The sequence below is a fragment of the Dermochelys coriacea genome, chromosome 14 (assembly GCF_009764565.3).
Source record: "Dermochelys coriacea isolate rDerCor1 chromosome 14, rDerCor1.pri.v4, whole genome shotgun sequence".
NCBI classification, from domain to species: domain Eukaryota; kingdom Metazoa; phylum Chordata; order Testudines; family Dermochelyidae; genus Dermochelys; species Dermochelys coriacea.
The window spans coordinates 35,000,878-35,028,659 of record NC_050081.1 but is presented as its reverse complement, the minus strand read 5'-3'; the positions used below and the strand labels follow the sequence as shown (position 1 = coordinate 35,028,659).

At 48.1% G+C, this 27,782-nt stretch overlaps 10 protein-coding genes across 23 annotated transcripts in view; 3 read left to right on the top strand and 7 right to left on the bottom strand.

Annotated features, from left to right (window-relative positions):
- Positions 1-27,782, bottom strand: part of LOC119843336 (butyrophilin subfamily 1 member A1-like) — a 1,931,986-nt gene that overhangs the window by 87,806 nt on the left and 1,816,398 nt on the right. The gene's annotated exons all lie outside the window — the stretch shown is intronic.
- The window catches only part of LOC119843287 (zinc finger protein 850-like), a 1,467,609-nt gene that overhangs the window by 214,172 nt on the left and 1,225,655 nt on the right, over positions 1-27,782 (top strand). The gene's annotated exons all lie outside the window — the stretch shown is intronic.
- The window catches only part of LOC119843274 (zinc finger protein 850-like), a 1,382,451-nt gene that overhangs the window by 426,808 nt on the left and 927,861 nt on the right, over positions 1-27,782 (bottom strand). The window lies entirely within an intron of this gene.
- The window catches only part of LOC119843356 (zinc finger protein RFP-like), a 1,128,717-nt gene that overhangs the window by 190,270 nt on the left and 910,665 nt on the right, over positions 1-27,782 (top strand). The window lies entirely within an intron of this gene.
- The window catches only part of LOC119843309 (butyrophilin subfamily 1 member A1-like), an 845,206-nt gene that overhangs the window by 81,298 nt on the left and 736,126 nt on the right, over positions 1-27,782 (bottom strand). The window lies entirely within an intron of this gene.
- LOC119843327 (E3 ubiquitin-protein ligase TRIM11-like) overlaps positions 1-27,782 on the bottom strand; it is a 790,215-nt gene that overhangs the window by 115,465 nt on the left and 646,968 nt on the right.
- The window catches only part of LOC119842642 (zinc finger protein 239-like), a 1,225,455-nt gene that overhangs the window by 893,170 nt on the left and 304,503 nt on the right, over positions 1-27,782 (bottom strand). The window lies entirely within an intron of this gene.
- LOC119843367 (zinc finger protein 664-like) overlaps positions 1-27,782 on the bottom strand; it is a 1,158,238-nt gene that overhangs the window by 974,819 nt on the left and 155,637 nt on the right. The gene's annotated exons all lie outside the window — the stretch shown is intronic.
- Positions 1-27,782, bottom strand: part of LOC119843338 (zinc finger protein 850-like) — a 621,437-nt gene that overhangs the window by 438,018 nt on the left and 155,637 nt on the right. The gene's annotated exons all lie outside the window — the stretch shown is intronic.
- Positions 9,498-27,782, top strand: part of LOC119843308 (butyrophilin subfamily 1 member A1-like) — a 910,188-nt gene continuing 891,903 nt past the window's right edge. For 4 of the 9 annotated variants that reach the window (XM_043496800.1, XM_043496799.1, XM_043496796.1 and 1 more), the window contains exons 1-3: positions 9,505-9,778; positions 18,185-18,301; positions 27,077-27,424. In XM_043496800.1, the coding sequence (XP_043352735.1) occupies positions 18,196-18,301; positions 27,077-27,424 (454 nt within the window). In that variant the 5' untranslated portion in view covers positions 9,505-9,778; positions 18,185-18,195. Of the gene's footprint in view, positions 9,779-18,184; positions 18,302-27,076; positions 27,425-27,782 lie in introns of all 9 variants that reach the window. The other 5 variants (XM_043496795.1, XM_043496794.1, XM_043496797.1 and 2 more) reach the window with 3 other exon arrangements.

Here is a 27,782-nt window from a genome sequence, read left to right as displayed (position 1 = left end):
TGTGGCTCCAAACTCCATCTTGTTGCTGTAATTTTGTAAAGGAACAAAGGGGTTTCCTCCCACTAGGAAGAGACTATAAAAGGCCCTGGAAATCCCTCCATTTTGTCTTCAGCTGGCTCAAGAAGCTGCCAGTCAGGAGAACACCCCTGTTTACCACCTGAGATATAAGCTGGAACTAACAAGGACTATACAGGGGAAAGGATTGGGCCCAGGCTAGGAAAGAATCCAGTCTGTGAAGTATGCTTATTGGAACATCTTTGAGGGCGAGATATTACCTGTAACTAGATTTCAGTGTATTAAGTTAGCCCGGCGAGTTTTGTTTTATTTTACTCAGTAACTTACTTTGATCTGTCTGTTACTACTTGGAAACCACTTAAATCCTACTTTTTATACTTAATAAAATCACTTTTGTTAATAAACCCAGAGTAAGTGATTAATATCTGGGGGAGCAAACAGCTGTGCATATCTCTCTATCTGTGTTTTACAGAGAGTGGACAATTTATGAATTTGCCCTGTATAAGCTTTATGCAGAGTAAAACAGATTTATTTGGGGTTTGGATCTCATTGGGAGCTGGGTGTCTGGGTGCTGGAGATAGGTAACATGCTGAGCTGTTTTCAGTTAAAGTCTGCAGTTTTGGGACTTAGCTCAGACCCTGGGTCTGTGTTGGGTAGGCTAGTCTCTCTGGCCCATCAAGGCAGGGTTCTGGGGTCTGGGCTGGCAGGGAAAACAGGCTCAGAGGTGATTTCAGGACATCAGGTGACAGTCCCAAGGAGATCTCTGTGAACCAACCCATCACAGTTTCCATACTCTTCTAAGAGAAGCTGAAATGTCTTATCTACATCTTCCTATCAGCTTTTCCCCTGAACTTCACTATGGATCTGGTCTGGCTTTTGCCCTGCTCTTCCACAAAATCCCTGTGAACTTCAATTCTCAACACCTCTAGATCTGCTTTCACTGACTTAAGCCAGTCTTCTATTTTGATGTCCCCTGGCTTTGTTGGCAAGCTATTGAACTCAAATATCTTCCAGTTTCATGGAACATAAATGGTAGGAGGCTTCTTAGCTGCATCAGCATGCTGGTCTGTCACCACCTTAGCCAATGATAAATCTTTTCTTTGCTCAGATCTAGCTTGTTGTAATGCCTCAACCTGGTCCAATAATTTGTGCTGAAGTTCAGAAAACTGGGTGCATACCTCTTCAATTCCAGCCATTGTAGGTTTCTTGACCAGACCTGGACAGTACTATCAGAATTCAACCAGTAAACCAATGGGGCAAATCCTACAGATAGGGTCCTGTTTGCAATGCCAATTATGTAAATGGGGGAATGGTCCCACTATTGTGAGGAACTTTCTTGGCTTCTGCACTACCCCAGTGGAATCAGATAGCGAGAGAATCTGAGTCCTCATTCCCACTTCCTTTATCTGGAGTTATAAGAGGCAACAGTCTGTAAGCCACTAATGCCCGTTTGACTGGCAAAGTGTTATCAGGCCACTTAATCTTGATCAGTCATCTAGTCCAGTCCCCTGTTCTGAGGCAGGTATAAGGCATCGTCTACACTACAAAGTTCAGTCAAAATAAGGCAGTTTATGTTGACCTAACTATGAAGTTGTACACACTGCAATGCTACTCGCACTCATTTAACTCTCATTTAAGGCCATTGCAGAGAAACTAAATGAATTCTTTGCATCGGCCTTCATGGCTGAGGATATGACGGAGATTCTCAAAATTGATCCATTCTTTTTAAGTGACAGATCTGAGGAACCCCTCCCAAATTGAGGTATCCTTAGAGGAGGTTTTGGAACAAATAGATAAATTATACAGTAATAAGTCACCAGGACCAGATGGGATTCACCCAAGAGTTCTGAAGAAACTCAAATGTGAAATTGCAGAACTACTAACTGTAGTCTTCAGAGTGGTAGCCGTGTTAGTCTGTATCAGCAAAAAGAATGAGAAATCCTTGTGGCACCTTAGAGACTAACAAATTTATTTGAGCATAAGCTTTCATGGGCTAAAACCCATTTCACTGGATGCATGCAGTGGAAAGTATAGTAGGAAGATATATATACAGAGAACATGAGAAAATGGGTGTTGCCATACACATTATAATGAGAGTGACCAATTAAGATGAGCTATTATCAGCAGGAGAAAAAACCTTTTGTAGCAATAATCAGGATGGCCCATTTCCAAAAGCTGACAAGAAGGTGTGAGTGACAGTGCGGGGCGGGAAATAAGCATGGGGAAATAGTTTTACTTTGTGTAATGACCCATCCACTCCCAGTCTTTATTCAAGCCTAATTTAATGGTGCCCAGTTTGCAAATTACATTGCAATTGCCATTTACAACACAAACTTTGCTTCTCTGCAAAGGAAAAAGGGCACTAAACTATCTAAACTACTACATGCCACAAGGGGCCACAACAGTGGTTCCCTTAACTCACCCAGCAATATTGTTAATCTATCTAGCTATATTCTTAGCCCAGCAGAAGAATCTGTCCTATCTCGGGGCCTCTCCTTCTGCCCCTCCACTCCCATGAACATGATACAGTTTTGTGGTGACCTAGAATCCTATTTTTGATGTCTCCGACTCAAGGAATATTTCCAACATACCTCTGAACAACATACTAACCCACAGAGACCTTCCTACCAAAACTACAAAAAAAAGGATTCTGGGTGGACTCCTCTTGAAGGTCAAAACAACAGACTGGACTTCTACATAGAGTGCTTCCGCCAACGCACGCACGGGCTGAAACTGTGGAAAAGCAGCAACACTTGCCCCATAACCTCAGCCATGCAGAACACAATGTCATCCACAGCCTCAGAAACAACTCTGACATCATAATAAAAAAGGCTGACAAAGGATGCTGTTGTCATCATGAATAGGTCTGAATATGAATGAGAGGCTGCTAGGCAGCTCTCTAACACCACATTCTACAAATCATTACCCTCTGATCCCACTGAAGGTTACCAAAAGAAACTACACCATCTGCTCAAGAAACTCCATGAAAAAGCACAAAAACAAATCTACACAGACACACATCTAGAACCCCGACCAGGGGTATTCTATCTGCTACCCAAGATCCATAAACCTGGAAATCCTGGACGCCCCATCACCACAGCATTGGCACCTTGACAGCAGGATTGTCTGGCTACGTAGACTCCCTCCTCAGGCCCTACGCCACCAGCACTCCTAGCTATCTTCGAGACACCACTGACTTCCTGAGGAAACTACAATACATCGGTGATCTTCCAGAAAACACCATCCTGGCCGCTATGGATGTAGAAGCCTCTACACCAACATTCCACACAAAGATGGACTACAAGTCATCAGCAACAGTATCCCTGATAATGTCACGGCAAACCTGGTGGCTGAACTTTGCGACTTAGTCCTCACCCATAACTATTTCACATTTGGGGACAATATATACCTTCAAGTCAGTGGCACTGCTATGGGTTCCGGCATAGCCCCATAGTATGCCAACATTTTTATGGCTGACTTAGAACAACACTTCCTCAGCTCTAGTCCCCTAACGCCCCTACTCTACTTGCACTACATTGATGACATCTTTATCATCTGGACCCATGGAAAAGAAGCCCTTGAGGAATTCCACCATGATTTCAACAATTTCCATCCCACCATCAACCTCAGCCTGGACCAGTCCACACAAGAGATCCACTTCCTGAACACTACAGTGCTAATAAGTGATGGTCACATAAACACCACCCTACACCGGAAAAGCTACTGACCGCTACTCCTACCCACATGCCTCCAGCTTTCATCCAGATCACACCACACGATCCATTGTCTACAGCCAAGCTCTAAGATACAACCGCATTTTCTCCAACCCCTCAGACCGAGACAAACACCTACAAGATCTCTATCAAGCATTCTTACAACTACAATATCCACCTATTGACAGAACCAGAAGAGTACCCAGAAATCACCTACTACAGGACAGGCCCAACAAAGAAAATAACAGAACGCCACTAGCCATCACCTTCAGCCCCCAACTAAAACCTCTCCAACGCATCATCAAGGATCTACAACCTATCCTGAAGGATGACCCATTACTCTCACAAATCTTGGGAGACAGGCCAGTCCTTGCTTACAGACAGCCCCCCAACCTGAAGCAAATACTCACCAGCTACCTCACAACAAAAGCACTAACCTATCCTTGCAACAAAGCCCATTGCCAACTCTGTCCACATATCTATTCAGGGAACACCATCATAGGACCTAATCACATCAGCCACACTATCAGAGGCTCGTTCACCTGCACATCTACCAGTGTGATATATCCCATCAGGTGCCAGCAATGCCCCTCAGCCATGTACATTGGTCAAATTGGACAGTCTCTACGTAAAAGAATAAATGGACACAAATCAGACGTCAAGAATTATAACATTCAAAAACCACTAGGAGAACACTTCAATCTCCCCGGTCACTCGATTACAGACCTAAAAGTCACAAAATTACAACAAAAAACCTTCAAAAACAGACTCCAAGGAGAAACTGCTGAACTGGAATTAATTTGCAAACTGGACACCATTAAATTAGGCTTGAATAAAGACTGGGAGTGGATGGGTCATTACAGAAAGTAAAACTATTTCCCCAGGCTTATTTCCCCTCCCCACTGTCACTCACACCTTCTTGTCAATTGTTGGAAATGGGCCATCCTGATTATCACTGCAAAAGGTTTTTTTCTCTTGCTGATAACAGCTCACCTTAACTGATCACTCTCGTTATAATGTATATGGCCACACCCATTTTCTCATGTTCTCTGTGTGTGTGTGTGTGTGTGTGTGTATATATATCTTCCTACTGTATTTTCCACTTTATGCATCCGATGAAGTGGGTTTTAGCCCACGAAAGCTTATGCTCAAATAAATTTGTTAGTCTCTAAGGTGCCACAAGTACTCCCCATTCTTTTAGCTTAAGTCTGTAACCTATCATTTAAGTCAGGTTCTGTACCCAGATGACTGGAGGATAGCTAATGTGATGCCAATTTTTAAAAAGAGCTCCAGAGGTAATCCCAGCAATTACAGGCCTGTAAGCCTGACTTCAGTACTGGACAAACTGATTGAAACTATAATAAAGAACAATATTGTCAGACATATAGATGAACATAATTTGTTGAGGAAGAGTCAACATGGTTTTAGTAAAGGAAAATCATGCCTCACCAATCTGCTAGAATTCTTGGAGGGGGTCAATAAGCATGTGGACAAAGGAGATCCAGTGGATATAGTGTACTTAGATTTTCAGAAAGCCTTTGACAAGGTCTATCACTCTTAAGCAAGGTAAGCTGGCACGGGATAAGAGGGAAGGTGCTCTCATGGATTGGTAACTGGTTAAAAGATAAGAAAAGGAGTACTTGTGGCACCTTAGAGACTAACAAATTTATTAGAACATAAGCTTTAGAGCATAAGTGAGCTGTAGCTCACGAAAGCTTATGCTCTAATAAATTTGTTAGTCTCTAAGGTGCCACAAGTCCTCCTTTTCTTTTTGCGAATACAGACTAACACGGCTGCTACTCTGAAACCTGTCATTATGGTTAAAAGATAGAAAACAAAGGGTAGGTATAAAGGGCCAGTTTTCAGAATTGAAAGAAGTAAATAGTGGTGTCTGACAGGGGTCTTTTCTGGGACCAGTTCTATTCAACATATTCATAAATGATCTGGAAAATGGGGTAAACAGTGAGGTGGCAAAATTTGCAGATGATACAAAATTACTAAAGGTAATTAAGACCCAGGCAGACTGTGAAGAGCTACAAAAGGATCTCTCAAAACTGGGTGACTGGGTAACAAAATGGCAGATGAAATTTAATGTTGATAAATACAAAGTAGTGCATATTGGAAAGCATAATCCCAATGATGCATATAAAATGATGGGGTCTAAATTATCTGTCACCACTCAAGAAAGAGATCTCGGAGTCATTGTGGATAGTACTCTGAAAACATCCACTCAATGTGCAGCGGCTATCAAAAAAGAGAACAGAATGCTGGGAATAATTAAGAAAGGGATAGATAATAAGACAGAAAATATTATCTTGCCTCTATATAAATCCATGGTATGCCCACATCTTTGAATACTATGTGCAGATGTGGTCGCCCCATCTCAAAAAAGATATATTGGAATTGGAAAAGGGCAACAAAAATGATTAGGGGTATGGAACAGTTTCCTTATGAGGAGAGATTAATAAGACTGGGACTTTTCAGCTTGGAAAAGAGACGGCTAAGGAGTGATATGATTGAGGTCTATAAAATCATGATGGGTGCAGAGAAAGTCGATAAAGAAGTGTTATTTACTCCTTCTCCTAACACACGAACTAGGGATCACCCAATGACCAGTTTAAAACAAATAAAAGGAAGTATTTCTTCACACAACGCACAGTCAATCTGTGGAATTCCTTGCCAGAGGATATTGTGAAGTCCAAGACCATAAAAGGATTAAAAAAAGAACTAGATAAATTCATGGAGGATAGGTCCATCAATGGCTATTAGCCAGGATGGGCAGGGATGGTGTCCTTAGCCTCCGTTTGCCAGAAGCTGGGAATGAGCAACAGGAGATGGGTCACTTGCTGATTACCTATTCTGTTCATTCTCTCTGGGGAACCAGAACTGGGCACTGTCAGAAGACAGGATACTGGGCTAGATGGGACTATGGTCTGACTCAGTATGGCCATTCTTATGTTCTTATGTTCTCCTGCAACCTCAACATAATAAAACCACCTCGACAGGAGGCATAGCACTTAGGATGACTAACTAGCAATTGTCAGTGTAGCCTAGGAGTGGGAAAACTACAGCTCGCAGGCTGCATCTGGCCCATCAGACCTTTTATTCTGTCCCTTGAACTCCATTGCCCCGCTCCGCCTTGCCTGGCGCTCCCATGTATTCAGGACCTGCGTGACTGGCGTGAAGGCATGCATGTTACTCTAGCTGCACAACCCAAATGCGCTTCATGCACAGAGCCTGGAACATGCAAACCCACGTGCCTGCTACTTGTTCACTTAGGTGACTCTGATGGTTTAGTAATGTTAATTTTCCATTGTTGAGGATAAAACAAAGGGTAGATGGCCAGGGAGTGCTCAGTGGTAGTTTTCAAAGTTGTGGGCTGTTGGGACCTACCTGGAAGGAGATTTCTGAGAGCAGGGGTCTTATGAATCTCAATGAATTCCAATGACTGGAGCTGACATCTGGAAAGGTGCTGGTACTAGAGATGCTGGGGGTGCAGCAGGAACCCCAGGCTTGAAGTGGCATCCATCATGTACATGGTTTACAGTTTGGTTCAGTGACTCTCAGCACCTCCATTATACAAATTTTTCCAGCGCCTCTGCTTGCCTCTGCCCTCCAGAGAAATGACACCAAAATGGGTGATGCCCTAATAGCAGAGAAGGGAATGACGATCACTGTGTGAAAGCTGGCAACTCCAGACTGCTACTGATCAGTTGCAAATCAGTTTGTACTTGGGAAGTCCACTGTGGGGGTTGCAATGATGCAAATTAATCAACTCCTGCTTGTCTGCTTGTTAATCACCTCCCCCAAATGTTAATCACCTCCTGCTACAAAGGATTGTGATTTTGGGTAATTTGTGTGAAATAGTGGATGATTTTGCAGCAATGGGATTCTCTGATTGCAGTGGGTGATAGATTGAACACATATCCCCATTTTGGCCCCAGACCGCCTTGCGATGGAGTACATCAACACAAAGGGGTACTTCTTTATGATATTGCAAGCACTGGTGGATTACCAGGGTTGTTTCACCAACATCAATGCAGGCTGTTCTGGGAAGGTGCATGAAACTCTCATCTTCAGGAACACTAGCCAGTACAGAAAGCTGCAAACGTGGACTTTCTTTCCAGACTAAAAGATTCCCATTGGCGATATGGAAATGCCAATAGTGAACCTTGGAAACCCAGCCTATTCCTTGCTCCTCCGGCTCATGAAGCCTTACATTGGCAACTTTGAAGTCTGCAGCAATGAGTGCTTCAATAACAGGCACAGCAGGTGCAGAATGACTATTGAATGTGTCTTTGGTCACTTAAAGAGGCACTGGCGCTGCCTTTTTGGCAGGTTAGACTTCAGTGAGAAAAATATTCCCATTGTCATAACACCTGTGTGCTCTGCATAACATTTGTGATGCTAAGAGGGAGAAGTTTCCTCCTGCGCTCCTGCATGTTCCTATCCTGACTATCCATTCACAGTTTTTCATTGGTAGCTTCTCCCCATGCTCTCTGCTTACAATCTGAAGCACTTGAGGATTGCAGCACCTCCCGGAACATCTTTTCCTTACTCCTCTTGTTTTGTATCCTTATCAGATGGAGCCGCTCAGCTGGTGTGCAGGAGGAGACCTCAACGACACATCTGCAGATGCTAAAGTAACAAGACACAGAGGCATTATTGTGAGTGCAATCTCACCCTTGATCCAAATGAGTTAAAACCACAATTTTATCACATTCTCTTGGCTGGCACACAGCACGGTGGGAGCCCAAAGCATGATGAGTTTGGCCCCAGGGGGAAGGGTGAGATAAGACAAAGGGTGGGGGTGTTTCAGAGAGGTATCACTACAAGACACTGTTCTGAATACTGGCACTGTTTTCCAGTAGCTTATTTCACTCATGAGAGTAACTGAGGATGCAAGGGTGAAGCTCCTCTGTGCGTGCGGCTGCAGGCCGGGTCCATATGCTGCTTGCCTATGTGCTGCTATGGTGCCTGGAGAAGTATTTTCCAATTGGCATGGTAAAGTTTCCTACCATGGGGGAAGAAACAGAGCAGTCCTCCCAAGAAACCTTTGGCAGAGGATTGCAGAGTACCTTCTTACTATTTCTCCTATCTTTCCTTTGCTTTGAGATAGTTTGAATGGGTTCAGTTGCCCTGGCCTGTGATAACACAGCCCTTCATTATAAATGGTCAGTTACTCAGCACAGTTAATCAATGGAGTTTAGTCTACCTAGGGAACTGGTGTCCACAACACAAAGTCCACCATTATGACTAGTGCTAGTGCAGGTGCTTTCTGGAAGTCTCAGCAGACAGGCAAGGTATCCGCTGGACATGGAGAGTGAGAGAACTCTCACCCCCAGAGGCCCTGCCAGGCCAGCAATGTCCCAGACTGTGCAGCTGCATGAAGGGACAATGGCCTGGGGCTTGGACAATCTGTTGTATTTTGGTCGCACAAGAAAACTCATCAATTACCCCAGGTCTCTAGTTGAGAGTCTGTGCAGCGCCTGCCCCTGCCACACCCCTCACAATCAGCAAAATGTGAGGCTTTCTTTCCCTCACCAACAGGAGATGGAAACCTTGGAGGACGGTGGCTTTACATGCAATTTTTTTTTTATGTTACTGATTCTCAGAGAGCAGGAAAAAACAGGGCAGAGCTGTGTGTCACCTGCCAAAGTGAGTGGGTTGGCTCCAAATCCGTCACTCACTGGCACTGCTGGGGATGTTTCTTTAAGAGGACTTTGATCCTTGCACTTTACACAGCATGTGACAAGGATTCCTGTTACGAAAACTTCCGAGCTATCTTGTTACTTTCATTTCTGCAGCTGGTGGGAGCAGCAGAAATGGGCAGCGATTCCATTCAGTTACAAATGCAGTAAGTTAACAAAAGACACAAATGAACAGGCCAGAGCGAAACTCCCTGGCTGTGACTCCTGTGCTGAGTGGATGAAACAGCCTCAGCAAAGGGAGGTTTAACAGGAAACACGAACTCATGGATGCTAGGAAAACTGAGAGCTTTGAAGGCCCCTGAAGCTGCTTCGAGGAAGTGTCCCTGCAGGACTCAGCAGGTAAGGGATCTTCCAGTGCTGGAATTAGACTCCTTTGATATTTTCTCATCCACACACACACACTCAGATGAGCTGTCTGAGTCCCAGAACCCCTCTCCCAGGTTTGTTAGGGGTAAACTGCCGCTCCCACACTTTGACTGTAAATTTGGCTGCAGAAACGCACACACATGATGATCAGTAAGTGTTTGTTTTTGGTAACACGACAGTGTGCTTAGTCCATTCCAGTCACACAGGCAGAGGCAGAGTCTTTGACCCACAGAGCTTTTAGTGATAATCAAGGTGGGCCATTTCCAGCAGTTGACAAGAACGTCTGAGGAACAGTGGGGGGTGGGGGGGATAAACATGGGGAAATAGTTTTACTTTGTGTAATGACCCATCCACTCCCAGTCTGTATTCAAGCCTCAGTTAATTGTATCCAGTTTGCAAATTAATTCCAATTCAGCAGTCTCTCCTTGGAGTCTGTTTTTGAAGTTTTTTTGCTGAAGTATTGCCACTTTTAGGTCTGTAATCGAGTGACCAGAGAGATTGAAGTGTTCTCCGACTGGTTTTGAATTCTTGACGTCTGATTTGTGTCCATTTATTCTTTTACGTAGAAACTGTCCAGTTTGACCAATGTACATGGCAGAGGGGCATTGCTGGCACATGATGGCATATATCACATTGGTAGATGTGCAGGTGAATGAGCCTCTGATGGTGTGGCTGATGTGATTAGGTCCTATGATGGTGTCCCCTGAATAGATATGTGGACTCAGTTGGCAATGGGCTTTGTTGCAAGAATAGGTTCCTGGGTTAGTGGTTCTGGTGTGTGGTAGCTGGTGAGTATTTGCTTCAGGTTGGGGGGCTGTCTGTAAGCAAGGACTGGCCTGTCTCCCAAGATTTGTGAGAGTGATGGGTCGTCCTTCAGGATAGGTTGTAGATCCTTGATGATACGTTGGAGAGGTTTTAGTTGGGGGCTGAAGGTGATGGCTAGTGGCGTTCTGTTATTTTCTTTGTTGGGCCTGTCCTGTAGTAGGTGACTTCTGGGTACTCTTCTGGTTCTGTCAATCTGTTTCTTCACTTCAGCAGGTGGGTATTGTAGTTGTAAGAATGCTTGATAGAGATCTTTACAGGTGCTTATTTTTCTGCCTCTAAGCATTTTCCCTTTTCCAATCCTCCCAAATACTCAAAGGGTCACTCCCTACCCCAACCAAGGGATAAAGACACCCAAGGCTGAAGCCAAGTCGGCTGACATATGGAGGAAGGTGGGTTCACGACCCTCCTCACTCCCTGGAAGATGAGTGAGAGTGGGTAGTGGCAGGTTCCCATTTCAGTTTCAACCCTCAAGGCATTGGGGTGGCAGGAGGCCCATGAAAACTCCCCATGTGCATCCTGCTAGTGTCATCCAAAAGATAAGACCCATGGAAGGGTGTGAAACTGCTCTGAACTGTGTTATGAAAACGGTCTGTTTGAGTAATGAAAGTCTGTGCTGTAAGAATCTTGAAATTGCCTGGTAGAAAAGCTACCAAGTGGATGGGAAATTGGTTTTGGCATATATGGAAAATCTCTGTGGTTTTACCTGAACTTGGAAAGCATCTGAGGCCCAAGGTAGCAGGAGATATGAACATTCCCAAGTCATTGGTTGAAGAGATCTCTCTCAGTTTGATGTCAAAGAGGAAAGAGATGTGACAAAGTGGGAACTGTATGTAATATTTTTATGAACTATCTGTATGACTCTGTACCTATCACCTTGGCAGCGCTATCCATTGAGGGAAAGAATTGATTTTCTCCCTGGGACATTGTAGATGAAGGTAGGTATCTCAGACATAGAGCTGCTAGGACGTTCTGGGTTAGAATCAACACTGGAATGGCATATCCTATAGAGACAACGGAAACCACAATGACTAAATATTAACACCTAGCTGCAGGGGAAACTGAACATGGGAGTACAACATGGCTGTGCCTGGAGAGCAAAGAGGAGAGGTGTCAGAGTTAGGTTAGGAAGAGCAGGGTACACAGACACAGAGTGCTGCTGGAATGGAGAGACAAAGAAGACAGGGCAGGCAAGGATGGGCCCGGTGACAGCCTAGCTTCCACCCAGAGGAACCAGCATCCCCAACTACCAACTACCCCAACCAGTGCCCCTGGGGGAGACCCAGTTCTCCCTACTCCATCACCCCCACCAGTGCCACTGGGGGAGACCCAGTTCTCCCTACTCCATCACCCCCACCAGTGCCCCTGGGGGAGACCCAGTTCCCCCTGCCCTATCCTCCCCCCACCAGCACCCATGGGGGAGACCTGGACCTACCCTAGTTTACCCTGCCACATCCCCTCCACCAGCACCCCTGGTGGAGACCCAGTTCTCCCTACCCCATCCCTCCACCAGCACCCCTGGTTTAGGAAGGGTCAGGTCCAGTTTGGTCTGGGGAGGGTTGTGGGTTGGGTCCAGTTTGGAGGGTTGGCCTGGTCTTTTGAGGGCACAGCTGGTCCTGATCCTAATCTCTGTGCCTCTCTGCCGGGGGTGGAGGAGGGGAGCACTAGCAAGACTAGTATGAATAGTGATACTGTAAATACAATAAAAGAAAAGGAGTACTTGTGGCACCTTAGAGACTAACAAATTTATTAGAGCATAAGCTTTCGTGAGCTACAGCTCACTTCATCGGATGCATTTGGTGGAAAAAACAGAGGAGAGATTTATATACACACACACAGAGAACATGAAACAATGGGTTTATCATACACACTGTAAGGAGAGTGATCACTTAAGATAAGCCATCACCAGCAGCAGGGGGGGGGGAAAGGAGGAAAACCTTTCATGGTGACAAGCAAGGTAGGCTAATTCCAGCAGTTAACAAGAATATCAGAGGAACAGTGGGGGGTGGGAGGGAGAAATACCATGGGGAAATAGTTTTACTTTGTGTAATGACTCATCCATTCCCAGTCTCTATTCAAGCCTAAATTAATTGTACCCAGTTTGCAAATTAATTCCAATTCAGCAGTCTCTCGTTGGAGTCTGTTTTTGAAGCTTTTTTGTTGAAGTATAGCCACTCTTAGGTCTGTGATCGAGTGACCAGAGAGATTGAAGTGTTCTCCAACTGGTTTTTGAATATTATAATTCTTGACGTCTGATTTGTGTCCATTCATTCTTTTACGTAGAGACTGTCCAGTTTGGCCAATGTACATGGCAGAGGGGCATTGCTGGCACATGATGGCATATATCACATTGGTAGATGCGCAGGTGAACGAGCCTCTCTACTCTGAAATCTGATATTCTTGTTAACTGCTGGAATTAGCCTACCTTGCTTGTCACCATGAAAGGTTTTCCTCCTCCTCCCCCCCCCCCCCCCGCTGGTGATGGCTTATCTTAAGTGATCACTCTCCTTACAGTAAAAAGAAAAAAAGTACTTGTGGCACCTTAGAGACTAACAAATTTATTAGAGCATAAGCTTTCGTGAGCTACCGCTCACTTCATCGGATGCATTGCTCTAATAAATTTGTTAGTCTCTAAGGTGCCACAAGTACTCCTTTTCTTTTTGCGAATACAGACTAACACGGCTGCTACTCTGAAACCTCTCCTTACAGTGTGTATGATAAACCCATTATTTCATGTTCTCTGTGTGTGTATATAAATCTCTCCTCTGTTTTTTCCACCAAATGCATCCAATGAAGTGAGCTGTAGCTCACGAAAGCTTATGCTCTAATAAATTTGTTAGTCTCTAAGGTGCCACAAGTACTCCTTTTCTTTTTGCGAATACAGACTAACACGGCTGCTACTCTGAAACCTGTAAATACAATGTAATAAAGGTTTTCATATTTTTTAAAATGTTTTAAACAGTTTTTAAATTCGTCCCACTTTCATGCAAAAATGTAATTCAAGCCCTGGTAGTTCCTATGAGAAATGTGATGGATGAGATAATGGGATGGTACCCTTTTTGTGGGGACAGCACATGACTGGTATGTTGGCCAGCTTTGTTAGCTGGTTTTATATATATATATATACATACACACACACACACACACACACACACACACATCAGGGCTCCCTGCATCCAGGTCACTTTCCCCACCTGGGCTGTGCTAGGAGGCATCAGAAGCTGCTGTTTTCCACTTATGCAGCCAAGGCGGGGAAAGTAACCTGGAAGCAGGGAGCCCTGATGTTGCTCCTCGCTTCTCCCATCACAGCTCCCAAGGGGTGCGCGGGGCAGAGGAGCAGCAGTTCCAGGGGGAGTGAGCAGCAATGCCAGCTGCTTTGTGCATCCAGGTCACTTTCCCCACACAGGTGCAGGAGGGAGATGCAGGGGGTAGCAGTAAAGGGGTGCAGGGATTAGGGGTGCAGAAGGGGGAGCAGGCCTGTCTGTGCATGTGCTGCCAGCTGTCTGTCCACTCCCTGCTCCCTGCTGGCCTGAGCTGGGTGTCAGCAGTGCTAGCCCTGCAAAAATCAGCTGGTAGCAGGTAGGTGGCGGTGGGTGGAGGAGCTGGGCTGAGCCAAGAGAGGGGAGCATAGTCGTGAGTCATGGCGGGTTCACTCCACTCACCTGGCCTCACTTTCTCTCCGCACAGGCTGCAGGAGACTGGCTCTGGCCCGCAACTGAGGGGTTCTGCCTGTGGGGTGGGCGAGTGGCTTGGCACAAGCTGGCCTTGTCCCCTGTGGTACACTTGTCTAAGCTCCTTTATTTCCACGTGGCACTGCTGTGTGTCTCTGGTATAGTCCTTATCCACCATGCCCTGTGCAATTTTGGCATAGATATCAGTGTTTCTGTTGCTGGTTCAGACTCTACCTGCACAAACTCTTCCCTCCACGCCCCTCTCCCCCAGCAATCAGATACAGCATCTCCTGAAGGATCCATGCTGGAGTGAATTTGTGCATCTGGGCAGGCATGGTCAGCTGTGCTGGGGAGCTCTCCACACTGCTCCAACAGGGAATGAACATTCAAAAGTTCCCCAGGGCTTTTCCTGCTCGCCTGGCTGAAGAGCACGGGAGTTCAAAGTGCTCACTGGAGCGCTCTGGGTCATCACTTGGAGGCTAGTAACTCTGAATTACAAGACACAGTGTTTACACTCCCCTTAATTCGAGGCATGAATGTCACCTCTGGCTTTACTCCACTCATTCAGGTGGAGTACAGGAGTGGATTTGAAAAGACTTTAGGCTGACAGGAGGGATTTGGCAGTGTAAACATACTCATTATGAATTTGACCTAATGCTGAATACATCGACCTAAGCTTGTAGTGTAGATCATCCCTAAGAGGTTTTTTCCTTTAAAAACTCTCTCCAGCTAAAGGGAAAGGAAACCAGGGATGTTGTTAAATGAAAGTCTAATTTAATATTTTATATTTCATATGCTTTAACTATTTTTCCTTCTTTTTTGATATCTTTAATAAAAGATTGAAAACATTTGTTATGGTGCTTTTTTTTTTTGCCATGGTGCTAAGCAGGCTGAGGTCTCTGTATACCAATTCCAAGCCCATTTTAACTGTTTAATACAGTAACTCTTCACTTAACATTGTAGTTATGTTCCTGAAAAATGCGACTTTAAGTGAAATGATGTTAAGCAAATCCAATTTCCCCATAAGAATTAATGTAAATGGGAGGGTTAGGTTCCAGGGAAATTTTTTTTTTGCCAGACAAAAGGCATTATATACATTTTAAACAATTTTAAACTAGCAATTTAATACAGGTATTAAATAGGCTGGCAGCTCCCCTATCAGCTCCCCTACGTGCGCCCTCCCCCCGAGTGCATCTTGCCCGCTGGAAGACCCCATGGATCAGCGCCTTCCCCCTGCTCCCCCCACCTCCTGCCCGCAGCAATCAGCTGTCTTGCGATGTTCAGGAGACTGGGGGCAGGAGTGAGGATGCGGTGCACAGTGTCATGCAGCTAAAACTACACAGGATCATTTCAGGGGACAAGGCAAGATGCCACGTTTATTATGATAACACAATTTGATCTATAACCAATAGCGAATACACACACACACCACATACACACATCAAATGTTCTGCAGCTGCTGGATAACTGGATTACCAGTTCTGAACATAGTTTGAGTCCCTGGCTTGATTTCGCAGCTTAGGTTCATAGCTCATGGTGGCTAACTGGCCAGGAAAGCTGGGCACGAGGAAGGGCTGGGTCTCTGTCAGGAGCGCACTGATGCCCCTCGATGTTGGCAGTAGAACATTACCCAAAGTCTTCCATCTTACCCATCTTTTTCATAGGCTTTTAATTTGAATCAATAGTCTATAAGTCTTGCTGTGTCACGCTTCCTCTGGGTTCAGTGTGATTGATCACCTGTCAATTGCAGACATGACTTTCAGCCTTGGACCTGGCTTTGATCTTGCTTCAATTGCACCTTTGTTCTTTTCTTTTTAGGGTGGACTCTTCTCACTTTGTCAGGGCTGTTGTCTGCATCTTCAGCCGTTGGGTGTTTACACTTTATTTCATCAGGACGGGCTGGGGCTGGAGGTTGATTCCATCATCCATACTTACCTCATTCACACATCTAAACTAAACTAATAAGATTACTGCAGGGTTTTGCAAAATGAATGTTACAGCAGGGTTTGAGAAAATGGAGTGAGCATTTTAAAATGGAGTTTGAGTTACAATATGGACAAGTGTAATGAATGGCAAACAGTGAGCAGAGGTTACAATATTGAAACAGTGTAAGGCTATGTCTACACTTAAAACACTACATCGACTTAGCTGCAGCTGGGCTGCATTATAAACTTCAGTGTAGAAATGACAGGGATGGGAAGTGTTCTCCTGTTTGCTTTAGTTAATCCATGAGAGGTGGTAGCTAGATTGACAAGAATTCTTCCATTGACCTAGCCAGCTACATGGGGATTTAGGTTGACTTAACTACGTTGCTCAGGGTGTGAAAAATTCATACCACTGAACCATGTAGCTGTATCGATCTAATTTTCTAGTGTAGACCAGCCCCAAGTTTCAGTGATCTAAGCAGCAATTGGATTGAAAGTGAAACTTACAAGAGCAGCCCGCCGAATAGCTGCGGCTCTTAACAAGCGGCTTAATTGAGTCGAGTGACGTCGGACTTTTCCAATGAGCACGGGGAGGGGGGGGTTAACAAGCAGTTTAATTTGTTAATTAGTCGGTTATTGGGGTAACCGGCTTTATGAATGAACGCTGTTTCATTCATAAAACTTTACTTATAAAGTTCTGTTTGTTTATTTGCATAAAACTTTAAACTTTACTATGAAGTTATATTAATAAAGTGAGTAATTAAAAACAATTTCATTCATCAGTTCTACAGCAGCCTCCACCCTGCCTCCTGCCCCTGGCAATCAGCTGGTTTGCGGGGTTAAGGAGGCAGGGGAAGGGGGGGGAGGCTGCGGGCCATGTCCTTGCTCCTCCCCCCAGCCTCCTGCACCCCGCAAGACAGCTGATTGCCGCGGTCAGGAGACGGGGGAGGAGCGGGGGGAAGGCGCTGATCCGCGGGGTCCACCAGCAGGCGGGAGGAGCTGGGGTGGGAGCGTTGGGGGGCTGCCAGCTGTGGACAAAGCAAGCGGCCAAACAACGTTATAGCAGAGCATTGCACAACTTTAAAGGAGCATGTTCTGTAATGGAGCAGGGATATGAGATCAAAACAACCTTAAGTGAGAGGCCTTTTAAGTGGAGAGTTACTGGACCATCTTGATTATCACTACAAAAGTTTTTTTTTTCTCCTGCTGATAATAGCTCATCTTAATTAATTAGCCTCTTACAGTTTGTATGGCAACTTCCACCTTCTCTGTATGTGTATATATATATATATATATCTTCTTACTATATGTTCCATTCTATGCATCCAATGAAGTGGGCTGTAGCCCACGAAAGCTTATGCTCAAATAAATTTGTTCGTCTCTAAGGTGCCACAAGTCCTCCTGTTCTTTTTGCGGAAGCAGACTAACACGGCTGCGACTCTGAAACCTGTACTGAACAGTGACTGGGTCATGTTAACACCTTTGACTCTTTGGACCCCTATGGGTATGTCCACACAGCAATAAAGGACTCGCAGCAGTAATCTCAGAGTCTGGGTCAACTGAAAGTGTGGACATACCCTATATTACAGCTAAATTTATACAACACTCTTATTCCAGAAGACAAATTGCATTGTTCCTGTTTACTCAATGCACTGCAGAAGTGGTCTAACACAGAAACAAGGCATTCTTGTTCCAAAATTAGAGTGTCCACATATGAATTTATTCTGGAATAACCATTAATCTTAGCACAGGTGCAGCTCCAGGGAGCAAGTACTAGTGCAGATGGGCTGCCAGCTACTACTGGCATTTTAACCTTAATGATGTTTGACCCTGCTTGGAGCTAGTGCAAACTAGAGCTATGGGGAGAATCCCTTCCCAACTCCATGCATTGCACACCAGAGTGGGCTAACTCTTGTGCCAGTCACTGCACATCTGATTTTGTTTGTTTCTTCTGTTCCCAGACCCAGCTACGATGACGGGGAAGGTTCCCTCATTCTCCCCTGGCTCCACAGTGAGCTCCACTCTGCCCGGCTACATCGCTCTCTGCCTTGCTCTACAGGTTCACAGGCTGGCATCAGGTAGGAGCTCTGGCCTCCTCGCTGGGTTTGCTGCCTGTTCTCAGCTCTGCTGCCCTGCAGCTCCTCGCACATCCATAAAAAAGTGACCATGTCACCCCTTCCAGGGTCACTCCCACTGGACATCCAGGCAGCTCAGGGCACATCCAGAATATCCCTCCTTCTAACGCTGTCTGGTGGACTCCTGCCAGCCAAACCCCTGGGTGAAAACTCCCATTGACTTCAGTGGGGCCTGGATTTGGTGTCTCCACTTCCCTTATGGTCCTTGCTTTAATCTAGCACCAGCCTCCTTTCTGCCCTTTCCTGCTAGTGTGAGAGTGTCTCTCCCCCCTGCCCCGCCCCCATGCTCCTCCTGCCACCTGGCACATTTGCTGACAAAAACCTTCATTGACGCAGAGTGAGGGTGAAGGGGCTGTTAAAGGGGATGAAGGGCTTATAAAATGTGACAAGTGTGGGGATGTTCCTGGGCAGTAGCTCAGTGTAGAACAGGGTGGGTAGCTTCTGTTCAGAGCAGCTCCCCTAAAAACAAGTTTTCCCTTAGCAAGGAGAAGGCATTTGACTCTGTGCTACAGTTGTCATATGCCCTGATCCCTGAGTGATGTGCCTTATCTGCACAGGCAGAGTGCAGGTCTGTGTGCGGTGGGTGTATTGGATCATCTCTCAGGAGGGCAGAGTTAAGGTTGCTTTGGCCTGTACCTTAACTTTGCATTTGCTGGTGTTCAGAGCCCTGAGTTTTGCTGAACTGTTTTCCGGAAGGACCTGAACCTTATACCTCTGGGAGCCTTAACTCTGCATTAGCAAAGATTTTTGTCAGTGTCTTTCCTAGTTTCTTAAACAGAAAGAGGACTCCTTGTAGTAGACATTAATGGTTATTTAGGCAATTGTAGTCCTCACTTAGATTTGCAGTTGATACATGACTGTGGCTAGATAATAACACAAAGCCCTAGCTTTTATATAGTACTTTTCACCAGCAGAGCTCAAGGAACTTTATTCATTATCCCCATTTTACAGAGGGGGAAACTGAGGGACAGAGCAGTGAAGAGACTTGCCAAAGATCACCCAGCAGGCCAGTGGCAGAGCCAGGATAGTCCCAGTCCAGTGGTCTCTCTACTAGGCCACATGGTTGCTATGTCGTTTCTCAGCATGCCTCCCCCTGCCTATACATTTTGTTATGGTGCAATGGGGATAATGGGGTTGTGCTTTGAAGGGTTGACAGTGTATAGACGCTAACAGGGCTGGTGTGAGAAATCTGAGACACAGTCTGTATCCCAGCATCTTGACAGTTCCCTGGTGCTTACAGTGACTGTAAGTGTGAGAGAAAACTGCTGAGTCTGACTCCTTCTCTACCCCTTGCCCCACCATCCCTCACAACATGTAGCCCCCCCCTTCCCTCTCCAACATTTCAGCTCTCCCTCCCCTTCCCACACCATTAAGCCATGAGTTAGCACTGTCGAAGCCTTTAATATTTAAGAGGTTGTTCCTTGCTGTCTCCAGATGGGGTAGACATACCTGCACTAGTTCTGATCAAGCTGTCATGCTATAAATGACAGAGTAGCCACAGTGGCATGAGCAACCTCCCTGAATATGTACCTAGCATCCTGGGCAGGATCATACCTGGGGAGCTAGCCCGCCCCCCCCCCCACCTCCACTCATACCACCAAGGCTACACTTTCTCACACTAGCTCAATCAAAGCTAGTGGGTGCATGTCTACCCACATTGGAAATTACAGCTGTAGCTCAAAGTGTAGATATCCCCTCAGTGTTACCAGCTCACAGAACTTTATCACAAGTCTCATGCTATTTGATGGGTTTCTTAAAGCCACAGCTCCTGGAGGCCTGTGATTAGCTGAGAATCTCAGCTTTCATTTTGCTTTAAAGTACATCTCTGTCCATCTTGGTGCAGATAAATACTTGGAAATGTGACCCAAGTCATCTTTAAAGGTTCAGAAATCAGAAGGCAGAGACCAAGTTTATGATTTTAAAAAAATCTCTTTATTTTTAAGCCAATCTCAAAATTTGGGGGTGGGGGGGGTGACGCAGCAGGGAGTGGGGAGTATTGACCTGTAGATGTTGCAGGGGAGTTTTATTGGGACTGTTGGGGATGGGAGACTTTCCTTGAGGGAAGATACCTGAGCATGTAACAGGAGAGCCCAGGATGGGAGTTGGGGCCAGGTGACACCTTCTGCCCAGGAAACTGGACAAAGGCCAGAGGACGGGCTGGAGGGAGTTTCAGTTTTGGAGCTGGCTGGGAAAATGGAGGGAGCCCCAGGACTGGGGTCTAAGCTCCCTGCCCCCCAGAAAGACTTGACTGAAGGGTCCTGGTTGTACCTACAAGCTCTGTTTGGGACTGTGTTCCTGTCATCCAATAAATCTTCCATTTTACTGGCTGGCTGAGAGTCATGGTGAATCGCAGGAAGTGGGGGTACAGGGCCCTGACTCCCCCATACTCAGTGACAACTGGTGTTAGTGGTGGGATCTACTGCACCCTGTGGACAGCGCTTCCTGCAGTAAGTGACTGGGGAGCAGTAAAACGAAGGGGGATTGACGGGGATCAGGAGTGCTGAAGATTCAGAGAGGAGTGGGGCGGAGAAGCTATGCTTAACCCCTAGGAGTGTGTCACCAGCGAGAAGGACTGTTGCAATAACGGGGTCCCCCTGGGGACTGTGGTGAGCAGGCCCAGGGATGGAGGAGTCTGCGGCTCGACCCTGGGAGAGAGGTGGTGACCTGGAGAAGGGCTGGCACACTAGGGGTTCCTCCTGGAAACCGTGGGGAGCTGCGAACACACAGGACTGCAAGTGGCCAGCAGGAAGATGTATAATAAGCACCTTAAGAGTGATCTGGTTGAGCTGTGCAGGCAGAGGGGGCTGTGCATGGGAAGCTCACCAAAGAACAGCTGATTGCTCAGCTGGAGGAGGAGGATCAATCAGATGAACCTATCCCTGTCTCTGAGGGGAGCAGCCCTGCAGATACAGGGCGGTCACCAGTGTCTGTCCCAGCTGGGAGGGGTCAGACTGCTACCAAGGGCATCCCGAGACCCCTCCTTCCTATGCCAAGGGGAGGGGCTGGGAGGAGCCCAACAAATACCAAGGGCACTGTGACCCCTGCGGCCAGCAGGGGATTTTCCAGTCGGAGCTCCCCATCCCTGGAGCTGAGGTGGCTGGAATGGGAGAGGAAGCTGAAACTGAGAGAGCTAGAGGATCGCAAAAAGCAGAGTCAACATGAGCTGGAGTTGGCAAGGCTGAGGACCAGCGAGCCCCCAGCTGTGGTGAGTGAGGGGGGACCCAGGCCTGCATGGAGCTTTGACAAGTGCATCCTGGCCCAGTGAAAGGAAGGGGAGGACATAGATGATTTCCTGAATGCCTTTGAGAACACCTGTGAGCGGCGCAGGGTTGACCTGGCAGACAGGCTCCGGTTTCTCACCCTGTTACTGGACCCCAAAGCAGTGGCAATGTACAGCTGAATGGAAGGGGTGGAGGCAGGGGACTATGAACTATTCAAAAAGGCCCTGCTACACGAGTTTGGGCTGACTCCCGAGAAGTACTGGGAAAGGTTCCAGAGTCAGCATAAAACCCCTGAGGTCTCATATCTACAGCTGGCCATCCGAATGCAGGGATACCCACAAGTGGGCAGATGGGGACCAGATGAAGGAGGACCTGCTTGACCTAATTGTACTGGAGCAACTGTATGATCAGTGCCCATCCGACCTGAGGCTATGGTTGGAGGACAAAAAGCCAGAGAACCTGAGACGTGCAGGGCAGCTGGCCAACGAGTTTGTGAAAAGCCTGTCAAGGGGTGGCAGGAAGGAGTCCCAAAGAAAGAGCCCTGCCATGATGCAGAGAGAGAACTACCATGGGACCTCCCAAAGGGCGAATACGGAGAACCCCCTCCCAAGGGGAGCATCCAGCGTCAGGACCAACCGACCCGCTCGAGAGGACCAACGGGACATGAGGTGCTATTACTATGACCAGAGAGGCCACAAACGGACACAGTGCCCCAAGCTCAAGGACAGACTGAGCAGACCAAACCCACACAGGGTTAACTGGTTAGGGACCCAGACGGATGAGGGGCAGGCTTCCCAGGCAAGGGGGGCTGACAGCTTTCCAACTACTCAGGAGGGAGGAGTTTCCCAGACCAGCTCCTCTGGAGGGCTGGATGCTCCAGACTCAAGGTTCTCTGTTTACAGGGTGGGTGCGGGGCTGTCCCTGTGGAGTGAGTGCCTTGTTCCCCTAGAGGTGGATGGGAGGAAGGTCAATGGATACTGGGATATGGGCACGGAGGTAACGTTGGCCCGGCCTGAGGTGGTGGCTCCAGACCGGGTGATGCCCAACACCTACCTGACCCTGACGGGGGCGGGGGTGGGACCCCATTCAAGCTACCCGGGGCGAGGGTACATCTGAAATGGGGGGCCAAGGACATGGGGGTGCACCACCATTTTCCCACTGAGGTGTTGATGCATGAGGATCTAGAGGACTGGCCAAACAACCCGCAGAACACCCTGGTCATGACCCGTAGCCAGAGCCGGCGAGGGGCACTGCACCCTAACCTCGGGAAGGGTACCTTACCAGAGGTGCAGGACGCTACCCCGGTGGGGAGGGAGTGCCCAGGGACAAGGCTCAGGGAGGCTGCGGCTTCAGACCCAGCTGGCAAGAGGGAACAGGTCCCTGTCCCTTCCCCAGCTGCTGAGTTTCAGGCTGAATTGCAGAAAGTTCCCTCCTTGTGGAAGCTCAGGGACCTGGCTGTCCCCAGCATGGCACAGACCATGGGGAGAGGTTGCCAGGAGAGGTTCCTGTGGGAGAAGGGGTTCCTGTACTGAGAATGGGCTCCCCCAAGGGAAAAGGAGTCATGGGGGATCCGGAGGCAGCTGGTGGTCCCCCAGAAGTATCACTGCAAGCTCCTGTACCTGGCCCATGACATTCCTCTCGCAGGGCACCAGGGAATCCGGTGCACCAGGCAGAGGCTGCTACAGAACTTTTACTGTCCTGGGGTCTTTACCACTGTAGGGCAGTATTGCAGATCCTGTGGCCCCTGTCAGAGGGTGGGGAAGGCCTGGGACAAGGGGAAAGCGGATTTGAGACCTTTGTCCATCATAGAGGAGCCTTTCCAGAAGGTGGCTATGGACATAGTGGGACCTCTCAGCAAGACGACCTGGTCGCAGAAGAAATATATTCTGGTGGTGGTAGATTTTGCCACCAGCTGCCCCGAGGAAGTGGCCTTGTCTTCCATTGAAGCAGACATCATGACAGATGCTCTGCTGACCATTTTCAGCTGAGTGGGGTTCCCCAAAGACGTTTTGACAGACCAAGGATCCAACTTCATGTCGGCCCTGCTCCAGTGTTTGTGGGAGAAATGTGGGGTCTGGTACAGCTGGGCCTCAGCATACCACCCCCAATCCAATGGGCTGGTGGAGAGGTTCAATGGGATGCTAAAGATGATGCTGAAAACCTTTATGAACCAGCACCCACAGGACTGGGACAAGTACTTACCTCACCTGTTGTTCGCGTACAGGGAAGTACCCCAGGAGTCTACCGGGTTTTTGCCTTTCAAACTGTTATATGGAAGGAGGGTAAGGGGACCCCTGGACTAGATGAGAGACAAATGGGAGGGGAAGGCCACGTCTGATGGAGAATCAGTGGTGGAGTATGTCTTGACCTTCCGAGAAAGACTTGCTGAGCTCAGGGGCCTGGCCAAGGGGAATCTGGCCAGAGCCCAGAAGAAGCAGAAGGTCTGGTATGATCGCACGGTGCGGATCCGTGCCTACACCACCGGGAATCAGGTGATAGTTCTCATCCCCATGAGAAAAAACAAACTACAGGCCATTTGGAAAGGCCCTTTTAAGGTTGTCAAGCAATTAAATGAGGTAAACTATGTGGTGGAGCTGTCAAATCGGGCGCATCACCGCCAGGTGTACCATGTGAATATGATGAAGCCATATTATGCCAGGGTGAATGTGGTGTTGGCCGTGTGTGGACATTGGGAGGAGCAAGGAGATGACCCTTTAGTAGATCTATTCCCTGGAACCAGAGCTGGTTCACTCCTGGAAACAATTCCCCTCTCTGATCGGCTAACCTCTGCCCAGCAAGCTGAGATCAGAGGGGTGCTGCATCTGTACCGACAGCTGTTTTCCACCTGGCCTGGACTCACTAATCTGACTGTCCACCGGGTGCAAACAGGATTGCACCCACCGATAAGATGCTCCCTCTTCCGAGGCACAGGGAAAACTGCTCAGGACCTGGAAAGAGAGGTCAATGACATGCTGGCTTTGGGGGTGATCCAGCCATCTGCCAGCCCTTGGGACTCACCGGTGGTGCTGGTCCCCAAAAAGGACAGGTCGATTCAGTTCTGTGTGGACTATCGGAAACTCAGTGCCATCACTGTTTCTGACGCCTACCCCATGCCCAGGCCTGACGAGCTCCTAGACAAGCTGGGAGGAGCTCGATACCTTACCACCATGGACCTTACAAAGGGCTACTGGCAAGTGCCACTGGATGCAGATGCCAGGCTGAAATTGGCCTTTATCTCCCCTCTGGGGCTCTATGAGTTCCTGACCCTGCCTTTCAGCCTCAAGGGAGTGCTGGCCACCTTCCAGCGTCTGGTGAATCAGCTACTGAGGGGGATGGAGAGTTTTGCCATGACGTATATTGACGACATCTGTGTCTTTAGCCAGACCTGGGAGGAACATGTGTCTCAGGTTAGATGAGTGCTGGACTGACTCCAGGAGGCTGGGCTGACCATAAAAGTGGAGAAGTGCAAGGTGGGGATGGCTGAAGTATCCTACCTGGGCCACCAGGTGGGGAGCGGCTGCCTAAAGCCAGAACCAGCCAAAGTGGAGGTGATCAGAGACTGGCCCGCTCCCCAAACTAAAAAGCAGGTCCAAGTCTTTATTGGGATGGCAGGATATTATCGAAGATTTGTGCCCCACTTTAGCTCCATAGCCACCCCCATCACTGAGCTATGTAAGAAGGGGAAGCCAAACAAGGTGGTCTGGACCGAGCAGTGCCAGAAGGCTCTCTGGGCACTGAAGGAGGCTCTGGTCAGTGGGCCAGTTCTGGCAAACCCAGACTTTAACAAGCCCTTTATAGTGTTCACCGACACCTCAGACACGGGACTGGGGGTGGTATTAATGCAGGAGGATGAAAAGGGGGCAGAGGTGAAAGTAAGCCAGTACGCCCTGCTACGGCATACCGGTAAGAGCCGGTGCGCCGTACCAGGACCGGTTTTCAGAGAGGGCAATTTAAAGCTCTGGGGTAGCAGCGGCGGGGCTGTGGTGGGGATTTAAAGGGCCCCAGAGCTCCAGCCACTGCTACTGCCCCGGGGCCCTTTAAATCCCCGCCTGAGCCCTGCCGCCGCTACCCTAGGGCTCCGGAGCAGGGCTCAGGTGGGGATTTAAATGGCCTCAGGGCAGTAGCAGCGGCTGGAGCTCTGAGGCCCTTTAAATTCCTGTCTGAGCCCTGCTGCCCAAGCCCTGGGGTAGGGGGGCGGGCTCTGGTGGGGATTTAAAGAGCCCCGGAGCTCCAGCCACCCCTACTGCCCTGGCCCTTTAAAGCTCTGCCAGAGCCCAGAGCCCCGGGGTAGTGGTGGCAGCCGGAAGCCCCCAGGGCTCCTCAGTGATTTAAAGGGCCTGGGGCAGCTGGAGCCCTGGGCCCTTTAAATCGCCCCTGAGCCCCAGGGCTCCCAGCCGTCTCTGCAGCTGGTAGCTCGGGGGTAATTTAAAGGGCTCGGGCTCCCAGCTGTCACTACCGCAGCTGGAGCCCTGGCCCTTTAAATCAAGATTTAAAGGCCCCGGGGATTTTAGGCCACGCCCCCTGCTCAGGACTCCGGCATACCAGTAAATCCTCTAACTTACTTTCACCCCTGAAAGGGGGAGAGACACCCCATCATGTACTTGAGCAAGAAGCTGCTACTCCGGGAGCAAAACTATGCATCCATCGAGAAGGAATGCCTGGCGATGGTGTGGGCCCTTAAGAAACTAGAGCCATATCTTTTTGGGTGACACTTCACCATGTACACCGACCACTCTCCCCTGACCTGGCTACACCAGATGAAAGGAGCCAATGCCAAGCTCCTGAGGTGGAGCCTACTCCTGCAGGATTATGATATGGACGTGGTCCAAGTGCAGGGAAGTGCCAACATGATAGCGGATGCATTGTCCCGGAGAGGGGGCCCTGAACTTCCCCAGGTCATTGGTCAGAGTGACCACGCTCAGTTCAGTCTAGAAGTGGGGAGAGATGTGACACAGCAGGGAGTGGGGAGTATTGTCCTGGGGATGTTGCAGGGTAGTTTTATTGGGACTATCTGCATTGGGGATGGGAGACTTTCCTTGAGGGAAGATACCTGAGCATGTAACTGGAGAGCCCAGGATGGGGGTTGGGGCCAGGTAACACCATCTGCCCAGGAAACTGGACAAAGGCCAGAGGACGGGCTGGAGGGAGTTTCAGTTTTGGAGCTGGCTGGGAAAATGGAGGGAGCCCCAGGACTGGGATCTAAGCTCCCTGCCCCCCAGAAGGACTTGACTGAGGGGTCCTAGTTGTACCTAAAAGCTCTGTTTTGTGTTCCTGTCATCCAATAAACCTTCCATTTTACTGGCTGGCTGAGAGGCATGGTGAATCGCAGGAAGTGGGGGTACAGGGCCCTGACACCCTCACACTCCATGACATGGGGGCTGTCTCCTGATTTTTGAACACTTCAAAGTTGGCAATACGCATCGTGCTGCACTTACATTGCTGTCTGTCTTGGTTCCTCTCCAATTTAATTTTCTTTTTCCCCCGACTCATTTCACAGCACAGTTCACAGTGATCGGACCTGACCATCCAGTCACCGTGTCCCTAGGTGGGGAGGCCATCCTGCCCTGCCACCTCTCCCCCAGGATGAGCGCTGAGAATATGGAGGTGAGATGGTTCAGATCCCAGGACTCTGCAGTGGTGCACCTGTACCGTGATGGGCAGGATCAGTATGAAGAGCAGATGCTGGAATATCAAGGCAGAACTGAGCTCTTGAAAGATGACATCACCAGTGGGACAGTTTCCCTGAAAATACGTGATATCCGACTGTCAGACAATGGGCAGTACAGTTGTTATTTTCAGTCTAGTGCCTCTCACAAAAATGCTTTTTTGGAACTACAGGTGGCAGGTCAGTAATTTGTTCTGATACTTTGACATCTTCAGCTGGGTAGTAAGTGGAGTCAGAGGGGTCATTGTGAGATGCCACCTCATGTGTCTCATTATAGTGGGGCCGTAGCTCTGCTCTGCTTAAAGTTTATTCCAGCTCACTGTTTAACAGCTATTTTTCCTAAGGGCTCTAAAATCCAGAAACGTACTCAGATTGTCTTGAAATTTTCTGTGACACATTGGAGTCTGGGACAGGGTTAGTGGGCTAAGATTGAGTTCATTACAGCAAGGAATTAATGAGATACACAAACACCCCTAAAAAGTCAGGTGATATCAGCATGTTGTGGTTATTACAACTTTTTTGTGCACACCTGGGCTAG